The 17267-nt window shown below is 38.3% G+C and overlaps 1 protein-coding gene across 2 annotated transcripts in view; it reads left to right on the forward strand.

The window, feature by feature from the left end:
- The window catches only part of BEND6 (BEN domain containing 6), a 57768-nt gene that overhangs the window by 20979 nt on the left and 19522 nt on the right, over positions 1 to 17267 (forward strand). For both annotated transcript variants that reach the window (XM_054569527.1, XM_054569528.1), the window contains exons 2-3: positions 776 to 992; positions 7623 to 7800. In XM_054569527.1, the coding sequence (XP_054425502.1) occupies positions 873 to 992; positions 7623 to 7800 (298 nt within the window). In that variant the 5' untranslated portion in view covers positions 776 to 872. The remainder of the gene's footprint in view (positions 1 to 775; positions 993 to 7622; positions 7801 to 17267) is intronic.

The following is a 17267-nucleotide window of genomic DNA, read 5'->3' on the forward strand; positions in this document are numbered from 1 at the left end:
GAGGTCCCTTTAAGTTCAGTCCCCTCTATAATGATTTATTATTTATAACTAAATATATCCTCATGAAAACAAACCAATATATCCACATAATAAGGTTGCTAAGACCAAATGTGCTGCATCTTCTGTAGCAAAAGTTAAATTTGGTCATTTCAACCCAACATGACCTAAGAACGATCATCTGCTTTATCAGGTTTTGAAAAATGATTATCCCTTAAAATGTTTATAAAACGTGTTGTCTTTAAGATATTTCCCCCATTGTTTATGGTACAATTCTTAAGTTTATACCAAGGAAAACTTCCCATCTCAAAACTTTACAGTTTTCAGGGAAAAAAACAAACTTCTAATCCTATTGATCTGCCTCAGAATATTTTGGTCCTAATGAGATCTGCTATTATTAATGTCTTTCTCCTAAAGATATATAACTTCAGTCCTCTGTAATATTTTTGCATCAATTTATAACATTTCTACTTTGTGTTTTAGACTCCTCATAACTGATTGACAAGAAAAAACTTGTAAATATGAAAAATGTTAAACTATTTGATTTTTATAAGTGACAACTCACTGCATATTACACCATGAAAACATGACATCATGATGATGATGATGATGAGTTTGAAAGATCTGAATCAAATCAAAATGTGTACTAAATTGATCAGTGGGGAAAAGAATGTTAGGAAACATCTTGTATAAGTAGTTAACTTCAGTGGCTAGTGCCATTATGAAACATACAGTTGTAATTACACTATGTATCATTTTCTTTGTTTTTGTTTTTAAGGAAGAACATTAACTTTTGAGCTACATCTGGAATAGCATCATCTACATGGGCATTCCCTCCTACAATTTCAGAAAACCTTTGGTAACTAATTGATAAAATGCAGACGATCTTGCAAAGAGATGAAGTTACCAATACCCAAGCTCTTAGAAAAGGAAAGAGGAAACGGACAGAGACAATGGATTCAGAGAATGCAAACAGTGACATGGATAAAGGACAGGTTGGTGTTCTGTTACTTTGAAATAATTTTAGTATCTAGCTCTACAACAATTACATAATTCCTCTCATAATTTATTAGTAATCTCCCTTGTTCTATTAATTTATTCTTTTTTTGAATTTTGTTATTCAACCAGGAAATAAAATTGCACATCCTCTTTTTAATGTTAAACAAGTTGAATTAGAAACATACTCAAAAGATGTTTTTTTTTTACCTGCTTCTATTTAAGAATGACCAATTTGCCATTGTTGAAACTTTCCTTGAAATTCTGCAAAATTAAAGGTCAGAAAATATTTTTTCCTTTGAAAATACACTGGAGAAATTGAAATGCCTCTTCTTTAACATTTACTGTTTTCTCTTTCTTTCTTTCTTTCTTTCTTTCTTCTCTCTCTTTCTTTCTTTCTTTCTTTCTTCTCTTCCTCCTCCTCTTCTTCTTCTTCTTCTTCCCCTTCCCCCTTCCCCCTCCCCCTCCCCCCCCTCCTCCTTCTTTTCCTCTTTTTTTTTCACGACATCCTGTAGCCCATCTTCATCACTGGTTTGGTCAGGGAATCTGTCCTGTTTTTATTTATTCATTGATTCCTTTTTGAGCTGAATTCTTCCATTCTCCTCCAACGCCTTAAACAACCTCTCAATGTGTTTATTCTGTATCTTTTTGTCCTTGTAATACATATATTTGCGTATGTCTCTGTAATATATGTAGTGCTTAATTTTTAAATTATATACTATACATTATCATGGTTTAAAATTCTTTTAGTCTTTCATGGATGGGTCTGGAGGTATTCAGAATGGTCCAGTATTTGACGTACCATCTTGGGCTGTGTCCTATACTACAACTTCTAACAAAACTAGGCTGTCTTGAACCCCGATAATAGAATTATTTACCTTTATACCAAAAAGGTTGGGAAGCACCAAAATCCACAGCTGGAGTGTGCGCAGGCACAAATTATAAGGGAAGAGCTTGTGCTGTGAGACCTAAAGTTCTTAGGAGGTTGTCTAAAATGAAAAAGTACGTCAGCAGTGCCTATGGGGGGCCCATGTGTGTGAAATGTGTCTGTGACAGGATCAAGTGGGCTTTTTTTTATTGAAGGCACAAGCACAGAATCAGATGCTAAATTAAAAATGAAGCATTTTGAGTAATAAAAAATTTAAAAGATTTATATAACATACATATTCCAAGGTAAACAGGGGAAAGTCTGCTTCCCTTCCCAGTCTCCCTACTACAGATAACCACATTTATTGCTTTCTTGTTTATCCTTTTGGTGTTTCTTTGTTCAAATAAAGCATATATAAGTATAGATTTTCTATCTCCTCTTTTGTACAAAAAAGTAACTTACCAGACCTGCTACTTTGTACTTTGTTAATATATTTTGAAGATCTTTCCACTAGTACATAAAGAATTCTTTTTTTACATCTCCATATTATTCCACTGTGTGTATATACCATTCTTACCATTCCTCATTTAACCAGTACCCTATGATAGATATGGCTTGTTTCCAGTCTTTTTTTTTCTTTACAAATCACATTTCATTGTACAATCTTAAGGATACATCATTTGGTATCTCATTTAATAGTGTGTTGTTATTACACACCTCGATCTCTTTGTGATTTTTCAATCAGCACTGTTTTTTGCATCTATCTATATTACTATTACATATCTGATCCATTATGTCTAACTACTACATAGCACTATATTTACTTATCCTTTCCCCCCGTGAGGAACACTTAGATTGCCCTCAGCATTTTGCTTCTATGAACACTGACAAATTAAATATCCTCACACATGTCTTTTTAAGAGACAGGATGAGAATTTCTCTGGACTAAATACATAGAAGGATGATTTATGGCTTGTAAGTTATATGTTTATTTCTAGTTCATTTGACTAGATACCATAATATTGCTTTCCAACATGTCTACATCGGGCTGCAATGCCCAGCAGCAGTACATATTTGTACTTCCCTACCAACACTTTGCATTTACATCCATCTTTCATATTTTTGGCAGTTGATTGGAAAAATGTTATCTTGTCTCAATCAGCTGGTGCAGGTTCGGGGGCCCCATGGTTCCTTTAGGGGTAAAATAGTCACGTGCTCTTGCAGGCTTGTATTGTGATTTCTTCAGCAATTTGTTTCTCTCAAAAACTTAATAGCACACTGACCATACATAGATAGCTCAGCTGGTTGGGCATTGTCCTACAAAGTGTCACCAGTTCAATTCCGGGTCAGGGCACATGCCTGGGTTGCGGGTTTGGTCCCCAGATGGGGCACATAGGAAAGACAACGGATGGATATTCCTCTCTCACATCAATGTTTCTCTCCCTCTCTTTCTCCCTCCCTTTCCCCTCTCTAAAAATAAATAAGTAAAACCTTTAAAAAAAAAAACTTAATAGCTTTCCAAACTATTTTTTTCACTTTGGATCCACTGCAAGTAACTACAGCCACAGACCTTATTTGGTCAAAAATAAACCGGAAAACTCTCCTCTTTTATTATGGTATCGGTGCTCAGCCTCTTTTCTCTCCAACTTACGGTGGTTACCTAAAGAACAGGTGAAACAAAAGGCTAGAAGGTAACACCTGAACCTGATGCTTCCCACTGGAAATGATCTCAGTGTCTAGTAGAGAACTTAAAGAGAGGGTCTGAAGAAAGCCTTGAGGTCACAGTCTTAACTCTGGCTATTTAAATGTAGAGGTAATTGGATTTTCCAAGCCTTGAAGATTTAACATTACGAGCCTCTCAGTCAATTTAGGTGGCAGGCTGCATAAATGCAGATGGAAGGAGGAGACCTTTCATCTCTGCAAACTGGCCAGCACCGACAAGAAGTCGCTGACACACACCAACATTCTTTTTCCAGACTCAGTAAGCCTTCCAAGGTATTCCAGGTGACAGTTTTACCAAATATGTCACCAAGGTCTAACAAGAGTCAACAGCTTTCCAGCATGTTATACTTGTGTTCTTTTTGCCCACAAGATGACTTCTCAGGTTTGGGGTATCCTGCTGCTAGATATCCAAATCTGGATTAGTTACTACATATGTCGCAAAGGCTGTAACAAAGACCCAAATGTAACAGTGGCTTATACAAGATGGGAGTTTATTTCCCTTTCACATAACAGCAAGTGCAGCCCAAGGTTGGTGTGGCAGCTCCACGATGTTGAGGATGGATCCGTCTAATCCTGTGGATCTACATTTCTCAACACACTGCCTCTATCTCTGGGTCTAAGGTGACCACTACAGCTCCCACAGTCATGGCTTTCTCAATACCAACATGAGAAACAAGAGAATACAGACAGGAGACATGCTCATTCCTTGTAAGGTCATGATGTGGTAGTAATTGCTTACTGGTAGCAATTGCTTACTACCAGCAAAAAGTAAATGCTGGTAGTAATGTGGGACACATTGCTTCTACTCGTATTTTATCACAGAAACCTAGTCACAAAGCTGCACTGAGCTACATGGGAGTCTGGGAAATGTCATCTTTAGCTGACAGCTATTTGGCCAGCTAAAAACCTATTACTGTGGTATGGGAGAGCAATATTTGGAGATAGCTAGCAGTCTCTGCCCTGTCCATTTTTTCTGCTGGGTTCTTATTATTTTTTGTTATATTTCTTAACCTAGTCTAGTGGGTTTCCTATTCTGTTCTTACTAATTTACACAAACCTCTATTATAGAAATTAGTAAATATCTTGTGGTTTTAGATTTCACAAATACATTCTCCTGATCTGATAATTTGTCTATTAACTTTATGTCTTCCATTGTTGCTTGACAGTGGATTAGCTTTTGCTTGATTTTTTATTTCTTTCTTGTAGGTACCTGCTAAAAGTGGCAAGAACTAGATTATACATTCTAATTTTTTTTAACTTACAGCAGGTTTCACTATAACACTGATGAGAAGCCATAGGAACTTAACTCTTGTTTTTTTCAATTAGCCTATGGTAAAATTGGTTTTGTTGTATATTATTTCACCTAAAGTTGCAGAACCCACTGACAGTGTTAGGTGAGGATTTAATGTACTCTCTATAGAAGTATGGCCTCAATAGACATCATTAAGTTTAAAAAAATCTTTTATGTCTTTTTGATCAAATCCTTTCTTATTTTTTCTTCAGGATTTATATATCTAGAGTCAGGACATGAGCTACTTGCCCATATATGATAATAGTAATTTTCATTACTATTTTATATATACAGTGAGGCCTGTCTAGAAGGTATCAAGCCATGTAACATGAAAAATAGAGACATTAACTGAAGGAGATACAAGATACAAGAAACATTGTTCACATGACAATAATGCCTCAGTCCCCTTCAGAGTAGGCACCTTGGGACCTCACACAGTTCTCCCAGTCCCCATCAGCTGCCCTGTCACATTTTACTGAATCTCATCAATAGTCTGAAATGTCTTCCTTTTCAAAGGTGATTTTAGTTTTGGGAAAAGCCAGAAGTCGCTGGGCACCAAATCTGGGATGTAGAGTGGCTGAGTCACCTGGGTGATTTGATGTTTCACCAAAAAACTCTGCATGAGGTCTGATGCATGAACAGGCACATTGTCATGATCAAGCTGCCAATCAGCAGTTGCCCGTAGCTGTGGCCTTCTGAATCATCTAAATAGTTTCCACGGAGGAATAGCTTGAGCTTAACGCAAAATTGGACGTAGATTTGTTGCTCTACTTGCTCAGTCATTTTGAATGTGACGGCCACACAGGGCACATGCTCATCCAATGACGTCCCCCACCCCCACTGACCAGTACTGTGTAGTTGTCATTGTTCACATACGTGCATTCCAGTTCACTCTCCTTGGCTGCCAGGTTACATCGATGTTGCACAAACCATTCTCATTGTATTAACAATGGCTTGACTTTTTCCAGACAGATCTTGCATAATATATGTCACCTACATAAATATATGTAATATACAGATACATTTGTTTATATACTTATAAAATAAGGAGTGAGGTAAAATGCATACATTACAAATCATACAAAAATGTAATTGTATTTCCTAAAATTGATCTTATCTGGCTTTCAGTTCCCCATCCCTGCTTGATAAGAAAGAAAAGAAAGAAAAGCTTAAACTTGTCCATTCACAATGAATGATAGAATGTGCTCGTTTTTCAAAGTTCCTTTGAACCATTAATATAATTTCAGTCACTTCAGGATTTAAGCCTCTATGGATCCTAGATTCTTACTGTCCCCCACTTTCTACTTTTTTCTCCTGGGCAGTGATCTGAGCAAGTCTTCAGAAATCTTACCCACCCCAGCATCTGGGGAGGGATAGCTGGTTTTCCTCCAAGGTTCTAAATTTCCTGCCCGGTTCCTAGGTGCCCAGGGCTGTCACTATTGAGTTACAGGCAGGACTTCTAGGCCCTTTCGGGGTTCTCTTGGCATCTGCTACTAAAGTTTGTCATCCTGGCACCCGCTGCCATGTTCTATAAGGTTCTGGCACCCTGTGGCCTCTCTGTCTACATACTAAACTATTTCTCTTTCACCAGTTCCCCCAGCAGTTCCCTATTTCCTGACCAGGACATGGACCACTTGGATTCTCTAGATGCTCTGTATGAGCTCTGGGAAGTCTGGAAGCTGTCCCAGGTCTCTCTGTCCAGACACCAGTTTTGGCCATACTTAATCTACTGCCCAGAGAGGCGCCGCATTGCCCTGATGTGATGGGGAACATGAAACCTCTTTGGGAGATTCTAATGGACTGAGAAGCAAGGAGCCAGCGCTGCTGCTCTAGAATTGCCCCTTATTTATCTGTCTGTTTACATCATACGTCACTACCCCTATAATCTGTCTTCCTCCTCCCCAGAGAGCAGTGGCAGTAAGATCAAAGGCAAGCGCATCTGATCTCCTGCCTTTCCAGTTCTTCGTTCCCTAGGCCCCTCTTCCTGGCACTGGGATGTCTTTTCCCTTCCTGTGTGACAGGGACTTTCTTTATGTCATACCTTTATCTCTTGTACAATAAAGCATATTTTAAAAAACTTTATACTCCCAGCTTTTAGGTTTGGATCTATATCAGTTCCACTCTGTGCTCCACTTTTTCTGGTTTGGATATATATGACAGCTTGGTAATTTGCGGAAATTTTCTCTGTCTCAACACAGCCTGAGTTTTACAACTCAGTTGCTTATGTTTTCAGACTATTGTCTTGCTATTGACCTCAAGAACTATTTTAAAACTAAAAGGTAAACATGAATGCTTTTTTTCTAAGTGAATCTTATCTCTCCTATTTCTGATGCAGCAAACCCCCAAATTGTCCTCATGGCAACAGAGAGGCTGTAAATGAGATATAGGGGAGAAATGGAGGATGGGGATGAGTTACAAAGATCTAAATGGCAGAAGCTTATCAATTCTACTGTTACACTGTATTTCTACTTTGTATTTCTCACTGAAAGTAGGCAAAAAGTCAGAATCCTGATTTCTGATCTTCAAGAAATATGGGCGTAAAACTTTGATGTTCGTCCCTTCTTCTGAGTTCCCTGGACAGTGGAAGACAGAGCGGAGGCTAGATTATTAGTTAGAGCCCAGCTCCTCTCTTCGACAGGAAGTGCCTGGGAGAGCAGGAATTTGTAGGTCTCTTCAGCGTGCGGGGTGTGGGATGAGTCATTAAAGTCACTTTGAAACCTCCTTTATTAAACCTGCGTTGTATTTTAGAGGGACCCATTTTCGGGAAATGCCTTTCTGCCTGGTGAGAGTTCCAGTGAAGATGAAGAGCCTTTAGAAGAATTGTCAAAGGAGGAATTGTGCATGAAAATCAAAAACCTGAAACAAAAACTAACAAACACCCGGAAAGAAAACAGTCGACTTAGACAGTCATTGGTCATGCTTCAAGGTAAACTTTGAGAAAAATGACATCTTTACATGAAAAGGAAAGTATTACAAATCAGCTGCCAAGAATGAAAAAGAAAATCAAGACCTTAGAGGGAAATAAAATCACATTTTAAGAAAATCCATGATTGTATAATTTAATATGGAAGCACTTATTAAAGCTGATAGCTTATTGCTTAGAAAGTTTTTAACTATTCCTATAAAATACTAAATATTCTGTTCACTTAACAATGTTCAACAGACATTTATTGAGCATTTAATATATTCACCACTCACTGGTAGGCTCTGGAGAGAAAAGATCAGTAAAGCAAACAAATATGTTAAAGTGTTGATGATGTACTTATTTCAATCCCCTTTGTTAAGGAAAACACTAGAAAATGGGGCCTGTTCTAACCCATTATAGCAGCAATTTTCAACCTTTTTTCATCTCATGCTACACATAAATTAATCACTAAAATTCTGCAGCCCACTAAAAAATATATTTTTTGCTGATCTGACAAAAAAGGTAGGTATAATTTTGATTCATTCACACCAATGGCTATTGTTGTGTTGGCTGTTGTCATTTTTTTTTATTTGACAATCTAAGGGAAAAGAGGCCAGTGTCCCTGACTAAATAGTCAGGTATTACATGTGTTAAAAATTCTTGTAGCATGCCAGTGTGTCAGTTGCACATCGGTTGAAAATTGGTGCATTATAGAACTACTAGAATTAAAGGGTCAATATATTAAATGGTAGCTTTGGAGTTGGCAGGAGTGGTTTGGGAAAATAATCACTTTTATTGAAGATTTATAAAGGAGAAAGATCAGCATAAGCAAATTAAAAACCACTTGGCATAATGCCTTTCGGAAGGATCCTCTATTGTATGTAAGTGTTTATTTTTCAAAAATTATGTTTTCCATTTGTAGTTAAGCACCATGCACTATTTTATACAGCTGGATATTTGGCAGTTGTATCCTATGTTGGGCAGCATTCTGTTGTAAACAGTAAACAGACAGGACATTTTGAAATAAAGCCCTCTGGCTACTGTGTACAAAATGAATACAACTGACAGAAGAAAGAAAGTGGGGAGGAACTTGCACTGTGTCGTGGTATCTAGACTAACATAAGGGCAGCCTAGCCTAGGGTGCTGGCGCTGGAAATAAGCCAGTTCTCTGATATTTTTAGAGGTAGAGATGAGACAGAAAGTGGTGATGAGTGAGAGTTACAGAGTAATGGTCGCATGCTTTCCTCAGAATATTTATTAAATTGAAGGCTTTATAGTTTTAAGTAGAAACAGCCATATGTGAATGGTTATATGATGTTTATAACAAGCCATTATCTCTTTACTTTTTCAACTTGAAATACTGCATTGTTATAACAGATGGCTTTCCCTGCTGAGGATTTTGTGATTTAAAATTAAAAAAAAAAAAAAAAAAGAACACTCAGCCCTGAATGGTGTGGCTCAGTGGATTGAGCACTGGCCTGTGAACTGAAAGGTCACTGGTTCAATTCCTGGTCAGGACATATGCCTGGGTTGAAGGTCAGCTCCCCAGTTGGGGATGTGCGAGAGGCAGTGTTTCTCTCCCTCTCTTTCTCCTTCTCTTCCCATCTCTCTAAAAATAAATAAATAAAATCTTTTTAAAAAATAGATACTTCTCATGTTTATATAATCTGTTCATTTATTCCAAAACTTAGAGTAAGATAGAAAAGCTTTATAAACATAAAGTTAATATGAATTGCGGGTTAAAAGAATTGATTTTGGAGTTACAGATCTTGCTTTGAACCCCGACTCTGCTTACTGACTATACAGCTTTGACCATGTCACTTTACATGCCCTCAGACCCAACTTCAATGTTCTCATCTGTAAAATGAGGGGCAAAATATCTTTTCCTTGTTGTTATGAGATAAGTGAAAGAAATCCCCAGTGTACGGTGCGTGATAGGTGTTCAGTAATGGTAGTTATTATTATTGTCTCTGCTTTTACTGACACTAGAACTTGATAAATAAACACCACCCAAAAAATTACAGACCAATTTCTGTTATAAATATAGATGAGAAAATTCAAATCAAAGAGTAGCTAATCAGTTTCAATAATTGAGTCTGTGAAAAGATTCACTTACTATGACCAGTTTCTTCTCTCTCCCATACTCCCAGGTTGCCATTCCATTTTCCCTGCACCTACCCCTTCGCACATCTCCTCCCTGTTCTCACTCTCACTTGATGACTTGGCTTCCTCCTTCACTGAGAACAGGGAAGATAGGAAGAGACGGTCATGTCTCTGCACCTGGGCCTGTATGCCCCCCTGTCTCTCCTGCCTCTCACGAATGACTTACTCTCTCATCCAGCCGAAGGCAGCATCTCCATCCTGCGTCAGATCCCGTCCTCTTTCACCTAATCAAGGATGGAGCTCCAGAATTGCTCCCCACTCTCTCCTGCATGGTCAGTTTTCCTTCTCTAGTGAATAATTCTCATCATCCTCAGACATACTATTATTTCTACCATAAAAAAGAAAAACCTTCTGTCAGGCCATTTGCTTCTCTGCCTTCCACCCTATTTCTCTCCTTCCCTTAAAACCCCTTAAATGACTTGATTCTACACATTGAGTTCAATTTTCCCCTTTTATTCTCTCTGGGTCCCACTTTAATTAGGTCCTTATCGTTCCATTGTAATTTATTTTCTTATGAGGACCAAGAACCTCCATGCATTAGTTTGCTATGGCTGCAGTGACAAAGCACTACACACTGGGCAGCTTAAACAATAGAAATGTCTTTATTTTTCTCTCAGTTTTGGGGGCCAGGATTTCAAATCAAGATATCAGCAGGGCTATGCTCCCTCAGGAGGCACTGCAGAAGAATCTATTCAGGCCTCTCTCCCAGCTTCTGGTCATTCTGTGACCTGAGGCAGCATAACGCCAATCTTCACATGATATTGTCCCTGTGCGCTTGTCTCTCTGTGCACAAACTCACCCCTTTTTCTAAGGACATCAGTCATATTGGACTAGGACCCACTCTAATGACCTCATTTCAACTTGATTACATCTGTAAAGACTCTATCACCAAATAAGGTTATGATCTAAGGTACTTGGGTTGGGACTCCAACACATCTTTTGGGTGGGACACGATTAAACTCACAGCATTCCTTACTGCTAAACCCAAAGGTCATTTCTCAATGGTCATCTTAGGTGCTCTGTTACCAGCTTTTGATACATTTGGCCACCTCTCCTTTCTTGAAAATGTTTCTTTACTTGGTTCCTAGGACACTACATTCATCAGTTTTCTTTCTATACTGCTGCTCTTTCCATCTCAGTCTATTCCACTGTTTCCTTTTATCATCTTATCCTCCAAATATTTGATGATGCCCAAGACCCCTTTTTTTCTCTTTTTATCGTGTTCACTCCATAGATGATCCTATCCAATCATGTGGTGTTAAAATCCATCAATAAGCTGCGATTCTCAGCTTTATCTCTCCAGCCTGGACTTCTCCCTTTAACTTTAGGCTCATTGTCTAACTGCATCCTTGACATGACTTAGAGTCATCCCAAACTTACATGTCCCAAATCGCATTCCTATCCTTCTCCCTCAACTTGTTTCTCTCATTCTTCATCTTATTTGATGCTAATTATATTAATCCAGTTTCTCAAGCCAAAAACCATGATGCTATTTTGTATTTCTATTTCTTTTATACCTTACACTCAGTCTAGTAGTGAATCCTATTGGCCTTCACATTCAAAACATTTCTGGAATACAATCCTTTTGGCCACCCTGACTACTGCCCCTCTGGTCTAAACCACCATTATCTCTAGGTTATTATGGTAGCTTCCTACCTGGTATCGCTACCTGTGCTCTTGCTCCTCTGTAATCTGTTCTGAACAGAATAGCAAGAATGATCCTATTAAACAGCAGTCAGTTCATGTCACTCTTCTCTTTAAACCCCTTCAGTGCATTTTCACCTCACTCAGCATAAAGACAGAAGTTATTTTTAAGATCTTCGAAACCTTGAATTATCTGGCCACCTCCTTTCCACTTATCTCTTTGGCCTTATTTTCTGCCACTCTCTCCCCTTTTCTCTGCAGTCCAGCCATGCTTGCTTTTCCTTGAAGACACTAGACATGATTTTACTTCAGTGTCTTTGTAATGGCCATTCCCTTGGTGTGGAATGTTGTTCCCCCAGATATCCACATAGTTTGTACTCGCATTTACTTCAGATCTTCACTCTAAATTCATCTTTTCCCTGACCTCCTCCCTCCATCTAAAATTTCAACCTCTTTCCCCTCAATGTTTTATAGCCCCATCCCTGCTTTGTTTCTTCTCTGGCACTTACAACTCTATATAATCTATTACATATTTAATATTATCTGCCCTCTTTATACACACACGCTAGAATGTATCCCTAGAAACTAGATAGTAAAGTTTTCTATTGGCTGGATTTCAGACAAAAGTAAAGTGAGGAACTGCCGATTGCTGCTGCACTATTCATGCATGCATTCATTCTATAAATATTATAAAGTTTTATATATCAGGCACTGTTCTAAGTACCTAGGAGAATCCAGTGAACAAAAACCAAGATTCTTATTCTTACTGAGTTTACATTCTAGTGGAGTAGAACAGTCAAAAATCTGAAAAAATAATAAATAAATTACATAAAATGTTAGCTAGTGATAAGTGCTATAAAAAAAGAGGAAGGAAAGAAGAATTGGGATATGAGAGAGAGAGAGTGTTTTACAATTTTAAATACCATGGCCATAGTAGACCGCCTTGTGGAGCTACAGTTGGGAACTAGGAAGATACCACAAAGTTGAAATTTCATGGATAATCCAAGAAAGGGTTGTGAGAGAAGAGTAAAGAGAGTGGTTATTTATCTCTCACTTAGTAATGTTCTTAATTCTTTGAACTATGGATCAGGGCTGTCTCTCCGCTCTTCTAAATGTAATAACTAAGAAAATACCAAATATATTCTGAGGTTCAGAATGGCAAGTGTGTGTGTATTAAGCATTTGAAACATATCTTGTGGGCTACAACTGATTGGCAAAATAACATATAAAAGGAAAATAGTTGCATACCTACTGAATTGAAGGGTTTTTAATTGTCATTATTTATAGAGAATGAATGTATACCCAAGAAAAACAAAGCATCAACTAAAAACTCAATTTTGTAACTAATGAGATTTCAGTAAAGAATCAAAAATCTGCCCTGACTGGTGTGGCTCATTGGATTGGGCGTCGCCACACAAACAAAAAGCAGGCCAGGTCCCTGCTGGAGGCCTGTGAGAGACAACCACTCAATGTTTCTCTCCTTCTCTTTCTCTCTCTCTAAAAAAATAAAAATAAAAATTTTTTTAAAAGAATCAAAAATTAATTACATTTTTCCCAGGTAATGTAAATATAAAAGAAAAGTTAAATATGTGTGTATCTCTCTTCTTTCTTGAATCCCCACCAAAAATAAACTTAAAATACATAAAAGCACAGCAAGGACCAAGAAAACTCAAGAGAAGGCTACAGCAGATAAAAGATGCCAATAAAATTTTAGAAGCCGAAAAGCAGGTGAATGAATGCTGACTGACTAAGTCTGGAGAAATCTGAAAATTCAATGTCTGTGATGGGGGAGGAGAGAAGATAGAGGTCAAGAAATTAGAAAAAAATAAGCCAAATCACTCAACACAACCACAGAAGGTTTAGGAACTGTGCCTGTGAAATGGATTATGGTAGTACCGAGAGTGTGAAAACTGGAGGAGTCTTTGAAAGATCTATGTAAAGACACTTTGGACCACAAAGTTACACATTCTCCCTGTGGAGCCTGGAGCTACCCCTCTTTTCCACAGGAGAAGACAGAGGCTTTTTCTCAGGAGTGGTTGAACCAGAGCTGTGAACTCAAGGAAACTGAGCATAGCAGAGAGAAGGGGCGTAATTATATGACAAAATCCTCTAACGTGGAACACAAAGATAAGGACAAACAGAGAGAAAAATAAGGTCAAAGTAAACAGAAAATGCAGGGAGCAGAAAAAAGTTCCATGAAAAAAAGAACAGGGTAGTTAAGAAGAGAAAATTAAAGACAAGGTGATAGGGGAAACCTAGAAATTCAATAAAATGTCTGGAAGTTAAAGTTTAAAAAAAATTGTAGATAGTTAAGCAAGGGGACAAAGAAAAGTAAAATAGAAAAGATTTAGAAAAATAGTGAGTTAGTCCAGGAGGTAGAAACTCCAAAGACAAGAGGTCCTAAAAGAGAGAAAAGAGAAGAGGGAGATGAAGGGGGAGCTCTGTCCCGCGGTGTGCGTCGCAGATGAAATGAAAATGCCCAACACAAGATCTTCTTGGGGAGGAAAGGCTAGCTAATCTCTCAGAGGAGAAGAGCCCCAAGCACCTTTCTCCTTGGGCTTTTATTGAGTTTAGCTCGTATAGGGATATGTAGCATGTGCATAAAGCTCATCAATGTTAAACAGTAATGATTAAAGGAAAGAGACATGGTTTAAGGATAACAGTAAAGGGATTGAAAGAGTCTTTCTGAGTCAGGGTCTGGTAGACAGAGTGATGCCCATTCAGCCCTAAAATGTGGGAGAATAAACCAGACCCCAAACACCAGTACTCATTAACTCTAGGGCATTCTTAGCAAAGCAGGTTTCATAGGATTTAATGCGTTCCTTTTCCAGGCCTAATTGCCCCTGGGAGCCACCTGATCCAGTTTAAGGCTGTACCTGCCTCTAGCATTGTTTCAAGCCTAAGTCAGGTTGGGGGAACAAAGCAGCCAAGAGATGAGGAGACTTCTTTCAGATAGAATGAGGACTCTGGCCATGACAAAGCCAAGGGGTGAGGGTCTTTTGCCCCTTCTCCGTGTCCCCCAAGTCCTCCCCTGGTGGCCCTGATACGACTGTGCCTGTCTTAGGTTGCCCCTACCATTGAGGGATCTTACCCATCATTGACTAACCAGCCATTCTCTGGGACCAGGAAGGGTGATGTGAAAGAGACAGGGGCTGCATCCCTGCCAGGGGGACAGGTTTTGTCTCCTCAGTGCCCTATTTTCCCAAGGCCTCCTTGCTCAGCTCCAGTCTGGGGCCCTCTTGCCTGTCAGCAGGGCTACAGTCCCTGAAACAAGGTGGGATGGTTCCCAACAGGGAGAAGTTATTTTTAAAGTTGAACAATAAATTTCTGGAACTGAAGAACACAAATTTCTAACTTAAAAAAATACTACAAAAAGCAAAAAGGCTTGTCCAAAGCATAAGAACGTGAAATGTCAGAACACCAGAAATAAAGGGAAGATTGTAGAGCTTTCAGAGACAACAAGCATGTCACATGTTAAGAGTCTGGAACCAGAATGGCATTGGACTTTCCACCAGCAACACCGGAAGCTCCAAGACAATTAAGCAATGCCTTAAAAATTCTGAGGGAAATTATTTAAACTTAGATTTCTGAACCCAGTGACATTATCAAGCAAGTGTGAGGGTAAAGCAATATTCTCACACAACGTCTCAATATACACTTCCCATGCTTTCTTTTTCAAAAGATATTGAGGATGTACTCCTCCAAAATGAGAGAGTGAATAGAGGAAGACATAGTACCCAGCAAACACGTGGTTCAGTTCAGGAGAATGACCAGAAGGAGCCAGGATAGTGAAGGGAAGCTCCAGGATGACAGGTAGCCTAGAAGGAGCTAGTCCAGATTGTGGAGCAGTATGGAAGGTCCCTGGAGAGATATCTTCAAGAAAAATATGAAATTGATACATGACATAATGTATCAAAACATACCAAAAGGAATTTTACACCTTTGGTGGGAGGTTTAGAGCTATGTAAGTAAGAGAAACAATTTTTTAAAAAAGCAAACTAAAACAAAATGACATTATTATTAACTCTAGGGAAAATAATCTTGTTTTAAAAGAAAGGAATTGTGAAAAATATATCACTAAAATAATGTAAGTGCAATATTTATTACACTAACATCTATGTAACCACTATACTGGATGATGGGAAAGGTGAAGATTGTGCCTATGTTTTCAAGTGAGTAATATGTGTGTGTGTGTGTGTGTGTGTGTGTGTGTGTGTGTGTGTGTGTGTTTCTATATGGCTGGGGGAGGAATTGAAAGGAGCTACATTGTTATATTACATAGCTGCAAGTCAATAAATATATGAATCTGAAAAAATATCAATAAATAGTTGTATATGTATATTATTTGAGATTATGAAGGTAAGTACCAGAAGAAACAGTTAAATGGATTGGAAGTAGTGGCTTCTAGGAGTGGTAATCAGGGTGTTAGTGATAGGGCAGAGGCCTACTGTTTTTCTTACAAGCCTTATTTTATTTAAAAAATAATAAATGCCTACTACATAATAGGTGGCCCAAATCCAGTAGCCACCTTTTTTTTTTTTAAATCTGTAATCAGTTACTTCCTTATATATAGATAAAAAATGGTCAGTTACTTTCCTCCAATAAAGAAAAATCTCATATTAATTGCAAACAATTATACAATATCTATTAATTATTTAACAAGAAATGTGTGGGATCTATGAAGAAAAATTAAAAACTCAATGAAGAAATAACAGAAAACATATCTCCCACACAGAACTTCATATGCATGATAAAGCAACTATCCTGAGGCACTATAGCATGGAGGCAAAGAGTATGGACTCAGAGGGGCCAAAACACCTGGATACAAACCCTGACTCTGCCACCCCCTGGCCATGTAACCTTGTGCAAGTTGTTTAGCCATTCTGTGCCTCAGTTTCCTCACCTCAAAAATAGAAATAATAAAATAAATTACCTAGGTGACATGTAAAGCATTCAGAACAGAGCCTGGCCATAGCAGATGCTATGTAAGTATTTGCTGCTGTGGTGTTCGCTATCACAAGTCATCAGGGCCAGCTGTCACTTGTGCAGTTACATAGGGCCCTGCTCTTAGGAAGGCCCCACATAGTGGTCACAGGCTCTGGTGTTACCATATTAAAATTCTTAAGAAGCCTTCAACAAGGAATCCTGCATTTTCATTTCACACTGGACCTGGTAATTTATGTAGCAAGTCCTGCAAGTCAATCAGGAAAAGGATGAATTATTCAACAAATCAACCCCAGTGTGTAGGGGAAGGGACAGGTTCAACTTAGGTTCTCATTTAATACCACATGGCATACTAAACACATATCTACAGGTAAATGAAATCTCCATGTCCGGAATATAAATGGGCAGTACCTATTTAAACACATGATGAGTTTTTTCTTTAAAAAGTAATAATAAATATGTTCTAATACTGTTCAATAAATAGGCCTACAAACAAAAATCCAATAGCAAAAAACCCTCCTAGCACCTGGATATGACCTTCTAATACCATTTTCCACTAAAAAGAGTTAGGGTTCTTTGTAGAAATGGCCCATTTGAGGTCTTGCACAGGAGATGTACAAGATGAACCTTGGCAGGAGGCTTGAAAAGGAAGTACTATACATGAACATCTTTTCATACCTGAAAGCAAGGAAGTTAGCAAAGACTATGTGAACATGTCAACTAGGAGAGGTTCCCAC

This window comes from Pteronotus mesoamericanus, unplaced genomic scaffold (genome assembly GCF_021234165.1).
Source record: "Pteronotus mesoamericanus isolate MK-2021 breed Mesoamerican mustached bat unplaced genomic scaffold, CSHL_Meso_final contig_20, whole genome shotgun sequence".
Lineage (NCBI taxonomy): Eukaryota > Metazoa > Chordata > Mammalia > Chiroptera > Mormoopidae > Pteronotus > Pteronotus mesoamericanus.